The sequence below is a fragment of the Dromiciops gliroides genome, chromosome 6, assembly GCF_019393635.1.
Source record: "Dromiciops gliroides isolate mDroGli1 chromosome 6, mDroGli1.pri, whole genome shotgun sequence".
NCBI classification, from domain to species: Eukaryota; Metazoa; Chordata; class Mammalia; order Microbiotheria; family Microbiotheriidae; genus Dromiciops; species Dromiciops gliroides.
Window position 1 is genome coordinate 171,307,049 of NC_057866.1, and position 13,122 is coordinate 171,320,170.

The following is a 13,122-nucleotide window of genomic DNA, read 5'->3' on the forward strand; positions in this document are numbered from 1 at the left end:
CTGGGGAAGGCCATAGAAACTTTCTGTATCAGAAAGCACAATTACCCATAGTCATATGTGGGACCTTTGAGAGAATATGTAAAAATAAATTTATTAAAAAGTTTTTGAGTTATGACTATGAGCATGGCCATTTAGAAGCTCTAATGAAGATATTTTTGCATGCCTCTTTAGAGACAGACTCCAAAAGGATTAACACACAAAAATATATCCCTCCAGAATAACAAAAAGAGGGAAATCACTGGTATCCTCCGGTTAGTGTTGTTTAAAATTCTACAGAAACCTAGCAAAATCACCTTGAACATTGTCTTCCATATGGAAACTTTCATCTTTTGGCCAAAAGCAACTGATCAAGGTTTATTGTATTTTCTCATACAGTACATGGCTTATGTAATTTCTTCTCAGAAATTAAAAGGTTCATCAAAGCAATAAAAGTTGAGATTCTATAGTACTTTAAAGTTTCAGTGTTTTACATTTTTTTTCCTGGTGCATGAAACAACCCAGTGAGGTGAGAGTTACAGGTATGAATATATTCATTGAACTAATACAGAAACTGAGGCTCAAAGAGGGCAGGCAACTTGTCTTTGGTCACACTATCAAGTGGATGAGGATTTGAACTCATGTACACCTGATATTAACTCTAGTATTCTAGTTACTTTTTTATACCAAATTGACTCCCAGAAAAAAGGTGAAACCTTCTGAAATTCATTTCCACTCTAGAATTCTAAGTGGCTTTTAGAGTTGAGGAGAAGCAATAAGAGATGGGAAATGTTCTGATCAAATACAGAAAAGAAAATCAGAAATTGGAAAACATACATTGAATGACACCCAAGTTCACCTAAACATATCAGTTTGATAATCTGATCAGCAATTTCATATATTTATACATACATATGTATATATTCATTTCCCACTATGACATTGCTGCTGCTTTTTTGCTATAGTCATAAAATTACTTTTATTAGATTCCAAGTATAAAAATGACCTAAAGTAAACAGTTTATAAAGGCTTGTTGACTGACTAAAATGCTATGTAAAGTCAGCTATTGTTGTAGTGGTGGTGGTTTATTATATTCTCGTGAACCTATGTGATTTTTACTGTTTTTGATAAATCATGTCTTTTTTACCCCATACCTTTATCTACGGTTCCATTGAGTCTGTGATATTAATGATATGGGTAGCTCTTCCAGTGGTGTAGATTGTGACCCTTAATGCCTGCCTGGTCTCCATGACTTCCATCAAACATCTTCTCATAACTTTACCATATAGGATCCACCCAACGTATTTGAGGGATGGTCTCCTAGTCTCTTTGTATTACATGAGTACTGATGGAGTATGTGATCAGTTTCATGCCTCTTAAGGAGGAGAGAGAACATGTAGATGGAGACATCTGTAATGATTTATAAATATCCATGAGTACATTTTCTGAAAATTAAGGGATTTTATCAACCTCTGCATTTAGTTTTATTGAATTATTGGATATATATTCAAAAGTGCATGAGATCTGCTTCTCCTAAGGTTGGTACATTTGTATGAGAATCCAGGTCCCTTTGGTCTACTGCCCACACAGCCCCTAAACTGTCAAGGGCCATCTGGAGGTTAGGCTATTTTTAGGGAGAACAGTATCATGTCTGTCTTCATTTCCCCTATATTAGACAGAGGCAGGGACCTAGCAATTGGCATTGAGACATTGCACATGTATCTTTCCTGAATTAATAGTTATACTGACTAGTAGTTTACTTGCTTTCAATAAACTCAGTAAGTTTGGAATCTTCATATTTGTTAACCAAAATATTGGCTCTAATTAGAAAAATAATCATGTTGCTTACTTGATAGTGAGTAATAAAAGACTTTACATGAATGCTATTTAATGTTGATACCTGAATTAGATTTAGAGTGCAGTGTTCCTTGGATAGTTTAAAATGTCCTGTCACTGGGCAGATGCAACCCAAAACTATTTTTCTGATGCATATTCTTTATTAATTTATCCATGGCTACATTATATTAAAAAATTTCTATGAAGGTCTGATAGAACTGTTAATTGGTTTTTACAACAATGATAAAATTGATTCCTAGTTTTCATTTAGAAGTGAAAGTTTTTAGATAAGAATTTTATATGGGACTATAATTTCCTGAAAAAAGGAAGCAGTAGGATAAGCTATTTAATAATCAACTTTTGACCTTTGCATGCTCCCTTGAAACTTTCCTAATATTTATTCATCTTTTTGTTCACCTCCTGTCATGTTATGTTTTATATTTTTAAATTTCACTTATTAGTTGTTTTTTAGTATTTAATAATTTCCACAATCTGACATAATCAGCTTCTAAATCCCCCACTAAAATTAAATATACTTTTATGTTTGATATTGATTTTTTTTTTAGTGAGGCAATTGGGGTTAAGTGACTTGCCCAGTGTCACACAGCTAGTAAGTGTTAAGTGTCTGAGGCCGGATTTGAATCTCAGGTACTACTGATTCCAGGGCCGATGCTCTATCCACTGTGCCACCTAGCTGCCCGATATTGAATTTTTAATTAGCTTAATGCAAGGAGTTTAATTAGTGCACAATCCAGTCCAACAGCAAGCACAAAAATATAATGTTTTAGGGAGTCTAAAGAATATCATACATCTCCCTTTTATGGTATTCATTCATCTGCTGAACTAACTTTTTAAGGGAATAGGCACATTTTTTTTTTCCTCCAAATTCTGGAATAAGGCACATCTTAACACGTGCCATACTGTTTCCCTTTGTGGCCATGTCTGTTTTCCACATACATCTACATGTACTACTGCGTAATTTATGTTAAAATCTTTTGCATCCAAATGCCTTATATGTTCAGCTTATAAAGAGTAACTCAGGTTTGAAGCAAGTAAATAAATAATGATATGCTATAATGAGCTAAATGTAGGATACATGCTTATAGAATGTAAATGGATAACAATAAGAACTGTCCATCTTGGAAAGAGATAATGGTTGAACGAGACATTAGAGATTAGGAAAGGGGACAATGTAGAGAGCATAAGAGGGTTCTTAGATGTGGCTCTTTAAGAGTAGGAGCTTTCTGCTGGGTGAAATGAGGGAAGTTCATTTGGTATATAGTACACTCTTTCTGACTGTAAGTGCTCTGACGTCATTCCAGTGGTCTACTTGGGATAATTCTTTTTCTTTGTTTCAAGTATTTCCTCCTCTGTCAAATGGACAAAATAGTACTTTACATATCCTCAATGGGTTATTGTAAGGAAAAGCCTTATAAACATTACAACAATAGAATTATGCATAATGATGCAAAGTTACAAATTGTGAAACTCATTTTTGCCCTTCCAAAATATGCAGTCTTCCTTACTTCTATTATTTCCTTTCTGCCTCATTGTATCTCATATCATATACAATTGGACCTATTATTATCACATGTTTACATTTATGATTATACTTCCCCATAGCTCTGGAAGGAAATGAAATAGCCATAATTTTGGATTACATTTAGATTCTGAGAAGATAATCAGCTCATCAATGTTAAATTATGGGAGCGAAATATCAAAGAGATCAATTTTGAGAGAATTTTAAGTCCTTTGAGTTGGAGGATTAATAATGGAATTAATATATATTTGAACTATAATTTTTAAGACTAAGTGCAAAGTTAGGTATGACTGGAAGGAGTTTTAGGTGAGATGAATAAGTTTCTTTCTTTCTTTTTTCTTCTTTTTGGTGAGGAAATTGGGTTAAGTGACTTTGCCCAGGGTCACACAACTAGTAAGTATTAAGTCTGAGGCCAGATTTGAACTCAGATCATCCTGAATCCAAGGCACGTGCTTGATCCACTGCACCACCTAGCTGCCCCCCCCGAATAAATTTTATTTCAATGCATATATCATTATTCAACAAGATCATAGAATATTACATGTAAGGTATTTCTTTAATCTGGTCACGTAGCAATGTCAAAGTAGCATAAATAATTACTGCTTGTTGAATGGACTGTGATAAAGGGGTGATGACAGATGTCATTGCTGCACAACAAAGAGTAGAGCATTGATTCCATTTTGCTTCACTATCTTCTACATCTTCATCCTCATCTCACTTTCTTTTTTCTAGGAGAGTAGCCTATATAGTGTAAAGCATACTAGATTATGAACCAAAATACATGAGTTCTCATTCTAGCATAACCTTGACTAGGCCCATGTGATCTAGAATAAATTCCTTTGATTTTAAACTTCATTTGTAAAAAAATATGAATGATAGTGATATCTGCATTGTCTATTTCACTGGATTGTTGTGAGGATCAAGTGTATGGATAAAATGGGAAATAGTGTAACACTTTATGGTAAGGATTTCAAGTTAGATAAAAAACATCGAGGAGCCCAGGGTGGGGACCATTGTAGACAGGCTCAATAGAGCAGATAATATATGTACTACTGTTTTAGGACTATCCTACAAACTACCTATACAGAAGAATGAAGTAGATAAGAGTTCAGTGTTTTGGAGAAGTAGATCACAAATGTGACATAGAGATATGATATAGTATTGGTAGGGGACTTCACTTCTGTGCTGGAGCATTCTCAGTATCTCTCTGTGTCTACATCTATCTGTTTTCTTGATAAACATCTTTAAAAGATCTTTTAAGAGGGCAGCTAGGTGGTGCAGTGGATAAAGCATTGGCCCTGGATTAAGGAGGACCTGAGTTCAAATCCAGCCTCAGACACTTTACACTTACTAGTTGTGTGACCCTGAGCAAGTCACTTAACCCTCATTGCCTGGCAAAAAAAAATCTTTTAAAAGGACTAGGACTGTGGGCAGCTAGGTGGCACAGTGGATAGAGCACCGGCCCTGGAGTCAGGAGGACCTGAGTTCAAATCCAGCCTCAGACACTTAACACTTACTAGCTGTGTGACCCTGGGGCAAGTCACTTAATCCCAATTGCCTCACGAAATCCAAAAATAAACAAATTTTAAAAAAAGGGACTAGGACCAAAGAAATTTCAGAAAAATTGGGGGGGGAAATAATTTGGCACAAAAATTTTACTATTTTATTTTAAATAATTATGGGAAATAAATCTTGTAACTATCAGAATATTTTTCTCTAGTAGAATATTATGATATCATGCAAACAACAACCACCAAAAATAATTTTAACCTCATAGGAATTCTTTGGTTCTTTACCAAATCAAGTCCTTTCATTTCATAAAAAGTACACTAAAGGGGGCAGCTAGGTGGCACAGTGGATAGAGCACTGGCCCTGGATTCAAGGAGTACCTGAGTTCAAATGCGGCCTCAGACACTTAATAGCTATGTGACCCTGGGGCACAGTCACTTAACCCCAATTGCCTCACTTAAAAAAAAAAATAGTACACTAAATAGTGTAGCTGAAAGTGTCATTTTTTTCCCTTTATGACAAGCTTCTAAAATAGTTGTCTCTGTTCTACTTTCTTTTGCAAATAGACATTGAAGCCTCTGGATTCATCAGTCTGTTGGTGTCTCTGAATTTCCAGTTAACAAGTTAGAAGATCACAAGCACAGCCAAGGAGGAGGGCACTCAGTAGCCTCAAAATTTGCCCAGAGGATGTTCTGCACCAAGCTGAAAGATCTTAAGATTACTGGAGAGTGTCCTTTCTCTTTACTGACTCAAGGCCATGTCTCAGAAGAACATGAAGAGGAAGGTGCAGACAGAGCTGATGGTTGTAAGGCAGCCCTACCTGTCTGCAAGGAAGTTACTGAGAAAGATGTCCGTGCAATCTTCCTCAAGAAAGACCAGCCGAAGCCGAGTGTATCTGCACACTTTAGCAGAGAGCATTTGCAAACTGATCTTCCCTGAGGTAAATAGGGACACTTTGGTAGTATTTATCCCTTTAATTTCTGCCTCTTGAAGTTGACCGGGAAGATTGTGAATTCATTTAAAATCAATCCATAACCTTCATTTAAAAAACAAACCAAAAAAACCCAAAAACATGGGCAGCTAGGTGGTACAGTGGATAAAGCATCGGCCCTGGATTCAGGAGTACCTGAGTTCAAATCTGGCCTCAGACACTTGACACTTACTAGCTGTGTGACCCTGGGCAAGTCACTTAACCCCCATGGCCCTGCAAAACAAAAGAGAAAAAAACATGAAACTCCTTATTTTTTTTCTTTTTTTTTTTAAGCTTCCTTCTTCCAGGAGCTCCAAGTAGCAAAACGTGAGCCTACGGGGGCTGAGGAGTTTCAAAAACAGCTTCTCCACCCTCTCTGATTATATATTTGGTTTTATTGGAGATTGCCTGATATGGAGTCAGTTACTCTAGTCACTAACCCATAATAGCTGCTGGCTCTTGTCACTTCCTTGATTATAAAAAGGAGAGTGCACTTCATAGTGACATATTGAGGTTTTAGTAACTGTCACATCTTCATTTTGGTGGAATGCCTGTAAATCCAAAATTCTCCTGAGACCCTTAAGTATCTCAATAGCCAAGTGGAAATAGAGAGAGTGTTTCTGCTTACTCCAGGGAATACAGTGCATGAAGGGGGTAAGGGAGGGGTGTGACCGAAAAAGAAACCATAGGTCTCATAGGACACCAGCATCTTAAACTGTGGGTCATGATCCCATGTGGCATCACGTAACTGAATACGGGGTTGTGCAAAATTTGGCAACAGTAAAACCTTATGTACATCTATTTATATACCTATATATCCAGAGTTGCATAAAAATTTATTGGCAAAAAGGGTTCATGAGTGGAAAAAGTTTAAGAAGCCCTGTCAGAGACCATTTAGTACAACCTTTTCATCTTATATAAGAAGGAAACTGAAGCCTAGACAGGTTAAATAACTTGCCCAAATTCATACAAATTATATCAGCAGTGTGATTGAAACATAGATATTCTGACTCCAGAGCCAATACTTTTCCAACACTTAATATTTTCTCTCCTTATCGAAATTCACATGGTATTTCCCTTCACAGGCTTATACAAAGTATTGACAAAGCTTAATCTCTAACCAATGGGACAAAAAGATCTGGTGGATACATTCATATGGATTGTTATTCCTTTATTCACCCAATTTTTGTGATCAGATTCAAATACTCAAATGGATTGTGATCTCATCCATCTGAATATTCCCTCCAATGATGTAGATCTCATTTCACCTCTACCTACCCATCTTGTGGTGGTGATGGTGATGGTGGTGGTGGTGTGGTGGTGATAATAGTTATTTATACAGCACCCACCATGTGCTGGTACTATGCTAAATTCTCTACAAATATTATCTAATTTGATCTTCACAACAATCCTGGGAAGTAGGTGTTGTTATTATCGCCATTTTACAGTTGAGGCAAACAGAGGTTATGTGACTTGCTCAGAGCCACAAAGATAGTGTTTGAGGCTGGATTAGAAACTCATGTCTTACTGATTCCAGGCCCACTGCTTTATCTACACTGCAGCCTTGTCCTATGCGGCTCTTCTTCATGTTTTCTCAAAAGTTCATGCCAGGAGATTTACCCAACTTGTGGGTACCTTGTCACTTTCTTTGACATTGGAGTGAACATAGAGGAGCACACAGGCTGCACCACCTTACCCTGTGAATCATGCAGTTCTTTGATGATATATTTACTCTGATGCTTCTTCATGTTACCTTCTGAGTCTTCTTCTTCATATCTCCCTTTTGTTATGGATTGTATCCTGTGTATGTCCATGATATATTAGAATAGTACCTCAGGAAAAAAAATAGCACTGGAAGGGACATCAGAGATCATCCAATCTAAATTCTTCATTTGGAAGCAAAAGAAACAGAATTTCTGAACAGGTCCAGTCTGTGCAAAATCACACATCTTGTTCCTACAAGGATGAGATCAATCTAATCATCGTGGTCAATATTACAAAAAAAAAAAAAAAAGGAAAAAAGGAAAGTATTATGATGTAGCCCTGCCTCTAAACCTCTTAGTTGAGAAAAAGTAAATAAAATATTTACATAATAATATAATACCTAGTATTCAAAGTGCATTACTGTTTGAAAAGTGCCTCATTGATCCTCACCATGACTATGTGAAGTATGATACTATGATTATCCTCATTCTACAATTGAGAGAACTGACAATGAGGAAGTTAAGGAAATTGACAAGGATCACATAGCCAGTAAGTTTCTGAGGCAGGATTTGAATTCAAGTTTTCCTGATTTTAAGTCTAGTACTCTAACCACCTTGCCACTATATGGCACCTTATGACAGTTCCAAAATCAGTGGTACAGACAATGGATGTTATAGGAACTCAAAGAGGTCCAGAGAAAGATATGTGGAGGGGTCAGCTAGGTGTGCAGTGGGATAAAAGCACAACCCCTGGGGATTCAGGAGGATCTGAGTTCAAAGCCAGTATCAAACACCTGACACTTACTAGCTGCATGACCCTGAGAAAGGCACTTAACTCATTGCCCCACAAAACAAACAAAAAAACCCACAATAACAAAAAGAAAGATAGGTGGAATAACAATTATGATGATACAACTGGCATTTATATAGCACTTTAAAGTTCATATTGCTTTGTTTTCCTTATTTCCTTTGAACCTCACAACAACCCCTAGGTAGTAAAAGTAGGTAGTAAAAGTGTTAGCATCCAAGGAAACTTTGGCTTCCTTACTTGCCCTATGGGTCACATAGCTGATAAGTGTCAGAGGCTTAACTTGAATCTAATTCTTCCTGACTCGCTAGTCTACTCTCTGTGCTCTGCTTTCTGTTGCCTCTCATAAGAAAGTGCACTGGAGCTTGGGAGGGAAAGATTTGGATATCAACAACCTCACATTTAGATCTCTTGCTTTAGCTTTTAGACTGCTTTTCCCCAACCAAGCTGTGAGGGTGATAGATAGTGTACATATCATTATCTCCATTTTAGATGTGAAGAGAACTAAGGTTCAGAGAATTCAAATAACTCACATAGTTATCCAGTTGATAAAACCCTGTAGCCAGGATTAGAAAAACAGCTCACTCTGAATTACAGGTACATTGCTTTTTATGTGCCACATCATGCTGAGAAGATAGGCTCCTTTAATTCTCCTAGGAAGAGAATGAGAGAAGGCCCAGGAAAATTATATGAATATGAACAACTCTTTAAGTTAAGGAAAGAGACTGTTAGTGTTCACATGTTGCTTAGTCCTATCCTTTAGTACTCAGTGATTTATTTTTTCATTGGTGTACAAATCATAATCCCTCCATGACTTAATAGACAACCCTCTTGAGTTTTATGCCTGAAAAATTCAACTACTGGTCCACTTTCTGGGGACCAACCCTTTTAAACCTCCTTGGCAGATTATTCCTTAGACAACAAACATACAGTGGAGTTGGACCTTTACTCTATGTCTTTTTATCATGCTAGATCAGATGGAGCTCATACTCTGCTAGCATGACATTGGAGGTCCCAAGGTCACCTTCATGCCATGAGGAAGTATGGGCATAGGACTTTGGTAGAGATATTTTTATTAAGTATAAGAAAAAATGCATTGGAACAGATAGTTGTTTTGTTTTCTAGGCAGTCAGAATTTGTTCGCAGTGGAAATTTTCTTGCTGGCACTTGTATTTTCTTAGAACAAATGGACAGTCTCTTTTTCTTCAGATTCCCATTTTCTTTTTTTCCTTAATGGTCATTATTGCATAATCTAAAACAGAAAAGACTTTTCTATTCTGTTCTGCTTGGTTCTAAGATAGTGACTTTATAGGACTTTGCATCCTGCCTCAGGTACTTACAAGTTGTGTAATCCTAGACATGTCACTTTAGCCCTATGAGCCTATGTCTTCATTTGTAAAATGGAAGTAGAAATAACTTTTGCACCTACCTCATAAGGCTGCTGTGATGAGTGAACAATATAAGGATATGCAAAATGCTTATATAAATATTGGTATTGAGCCAAGATGGCAGAGAGGAAGCAGCAAGTTGCCTGAGCTCTCCTTCTGTTCCCTCAAACAAACATTAAATCAAGCCTCTGGATGGATTCTGAAACTACAGAACCTGCAAAGAGACAGAGAGACACAGTCCTCCAACCAGAGATAATTTAGAAGACTTCAGGAAAAGGTCGGTCTGACTCGGGTAAAAGGGAGGCCCAGCGCAGGGCAGCAACCCCAGCGCCAAGGGGGTCGGGGCAAGTCAAGCAGAACTGCGGGCCACAGCTGAACAACTGAGGCCCCTGGAACCTGGTTCAAAAATCTGGTGGCCAAGAAGGACAGTGGAAAAACCTACCTGCACCAGCCAAGAGGGCCACGAACGGGTCAGGCGGGATCAGACGCCGGGGTCTGGCACCTGGCTGGCTGAGAGCACAATCAGGCAGGAAGTGCAGGGCGGGGATCTCCACACATCATAAAGGTCTCAGAGTAAAAACCCGGTCACACAGCAGCTATACCCTGCACAAGAAGCCCAAAACAGGACCCTGGTGCCCCCAGAGCAGACCTCAACTTAAAAATAAATAAATAAGCTGCAATAATGAGTAAGAAGCAAAAAAGAGCCCTCTCCATTGAGAGCTTCTGTATCATAGGGAAGAAGCCAACACAAACTCAGATGAGGATAATAGCCTCAAATTGCCTACATCTGAAGCCTCACGAGGGAAGGTGAATTGGTCTCAAGAACAAAAAACCTTCCTGGAAGAGCCTCAGAAAGGATTTTAAAAATCAATTATGAGAGGTAGAAGAAAAAATGGGGAGAGAAATGAAAGCAAAACAAGAAAAACTATGAAAAAAGAATCAGCAGCTTGGAAAAGGAAGCACATAATTCACTGAAGAAAACAAAGCCTTAAAAAATTCATTTTGGCCAAATGGAAAAAAGGTGCATATCTCACTGAAGAAAACAATACCTTAAAAAATTCATCTGGCCAAATGGAAAAAAAGGTGCATAATCTCATTGAAGAAAACACTGCCTTAAAAAATTCACTTGGCCAAATGGAAAAAAAGGTGCATTATCTCACTGAAGAAAAACAATGCCTTAAAAATTAAAGTGGGACAGTTGGAAGATAAGGAATCCATGAGACACCAGGAATCAGTCAAACAGAATCAAAAAATGAAAAAATTAGAAGAAAATGTGAAATACCTCCTTGGAAAGACAACTGATCTGGAAACAGATCGAGGAGAGACAATTTGAGAATCATTGGACTGCCTGAAAGCCATGGCCAGAAAAGAATCTAGATATCATATTCCAGGAAATTATTAAAGGAGAACTGCCCTGATATCATAGAATCAGAGGATAAAATCATCATTGAAAGAATCCACCGAAAGAGACCCCACAAGGAAAACTCCAAGAATATGTAGCCAAATTCCAGAATTATCAGGTGAAGGAGAAAATACTCCAAGCAGCCAGAAAGAAGCAATTTAAATATCATGGAGCCACAGTCAGGATTGCTCAGGACCTGGCAGCTTCAACATTTAAAGGACCGCAAGGCTTGGAATATGATATTCCGGAAGGCAAAGGAGATTGGATTGCAGCCGAGAATCTATTACCCAGCAAAAATTGTGCATTTTCTTTCGGGGGAAAAAGATGGACATTTAATGACTTGGGGACTTTCAATCTTTCCTGGTGAAAAGACCAGAACTGAATAGGAAAATTTGATCTCAACATACAAGACTCAAGAGAAGTTTAAAAAGGTAACACAGAGGGGAAAAAAAGTTACCCTATTAGGTTAAACTGTTTATATCCCTACACAGGAAGATAATACTCATAACTCTTAGAACTGTAATGTTTTGGCAGAGAGAAGGACTTATATAGAGGGTATAAATATAAATTGTCTTAGATGTGATGATACAAAAGAATTAAGGGGATAAAAAGGAGTCTATGGGGAGGAGAGGAAGGGGAGGTGGAATGGGATGAATTATATCATATGAAGAGGTGGAAAAAAAACCTATTATAATAGAGGGAAAGAAAGGAGGGGGGAACATGGTTTCAACCCTATTCTCATTAGATTTGACTCAAAGAGGGAATAACATATACGTTCATTGGGATAAAGAAACTTAACTCATTCTTTAGGGAAACAAAAGGGGAAGGGAAAGGGGGGGACTGATAGAAGGGAGGACAAAAGCAAGGGAGAAAAGGGTAAAGAAAAGAGAGGGGGGTGATAAAACGGGAGGGCAGATCGGGGGAGGCAGGGGTAAGAAGTAAAACGTCAGTGAGGAGGAATAGGGTGAAAGAAGGGGGGAAAAGTACAAAGGGGGTAAATAGAATGGAGGGGAATAGACAGTCAGTAATAATAACTGTGAATGTGAATGGTATGAACTCTGCTATAAAACGGAAGCGAATTGCAGAGTGGATTAAAAACCAGAATCCTACAATATGCTGTTTACAAGAAACACATTTGAAGCAGAGAGATACACAAAGAGTAAAGGTAAAAGGCTGGAGCAGAATATATTATGCCTTGGCTAAAGTAAAAAAGGCAGGGGTAGCAATCCTTATCTCAGACAAAGTGCAGGCAAAAACAGATCTCATTAAAAGAGATAAGGAAGGAAATTACATCTTACTTAAGGTACTATAGATAATGAAGTAATATCAATATTAAATATGTATGTGCCAAGTGGTATAGCATCCAAGTTCTTAGAGAAGAAGTTAAATGATGATAATGAGACAACATACCAAAATCTATGGGATGCAGCCAAAGCAGTACTTAGGGGAAAATTTATAGCTCTAAATGCTACATGAATAAAAAAGAGAAAGAGGAGATTAATGAATTGGGCATGCAACCTTAAAAAGCTAGAAAAAGAACAAATTAGAAATCCCCAATTAGACACTAAATTAGAGATCCTGAAAAATAAAGGATAGAAATTAATAAGATTGAAAGCAAAATAAACTATAGAATTAATCAATAAAACTAAGAGCTGGTTTTATGAAAAAACAAACCATAAAATAGCTAAAATATTGGTTAATTTGATTAAAAAAAGAAGAAGAAAACCAAATTACCAGTATCAAAAATGAAAAGGATGATGTTACCACAATGAAGTGGAAATTAAAGCAATAATTAGGAAATATTTTTGCCCAACTGTATGCCAATAAATTTGACAATCTAAATGAAATGGATGAATATTTACAAAAATACAAACTGCCCAGGTTAACGGAAGAAGAAATAAAATCCTTAAATAAACCCATATTAGAAAAGAAATTGAACAAGCCATTAATGAACTCCCTAAGAAAAAATCCCCAGGGCCAGATGGGTTTA

General features: G+C 37.3%; 1 protein-coding gene across 1 annotated transcript in view; it reads left to right on the top strand.

The window, feature by feature from the left end:
• The window catches only part of GUCY1A1 (guanylate cyclase 1 soluble subunit alpha 1), a 91,134-nt gene that overhangs the window by 33,364 nt on the left and 44,648 nt on the right, over positions 1-13,122 (top strand). Inside the window, 2 exon segments of the mRNA XM_043973383.1 lie at positions 5,428-5,724; positions 5,726-5,801. Of these exon segments, the coding sequence (XP_043829318.1) occupies positions 5,549-5,724; positions 5,726-5,801 (252 nt within the window). The 5' untranslated portion in view covers positions 5,428-5,548.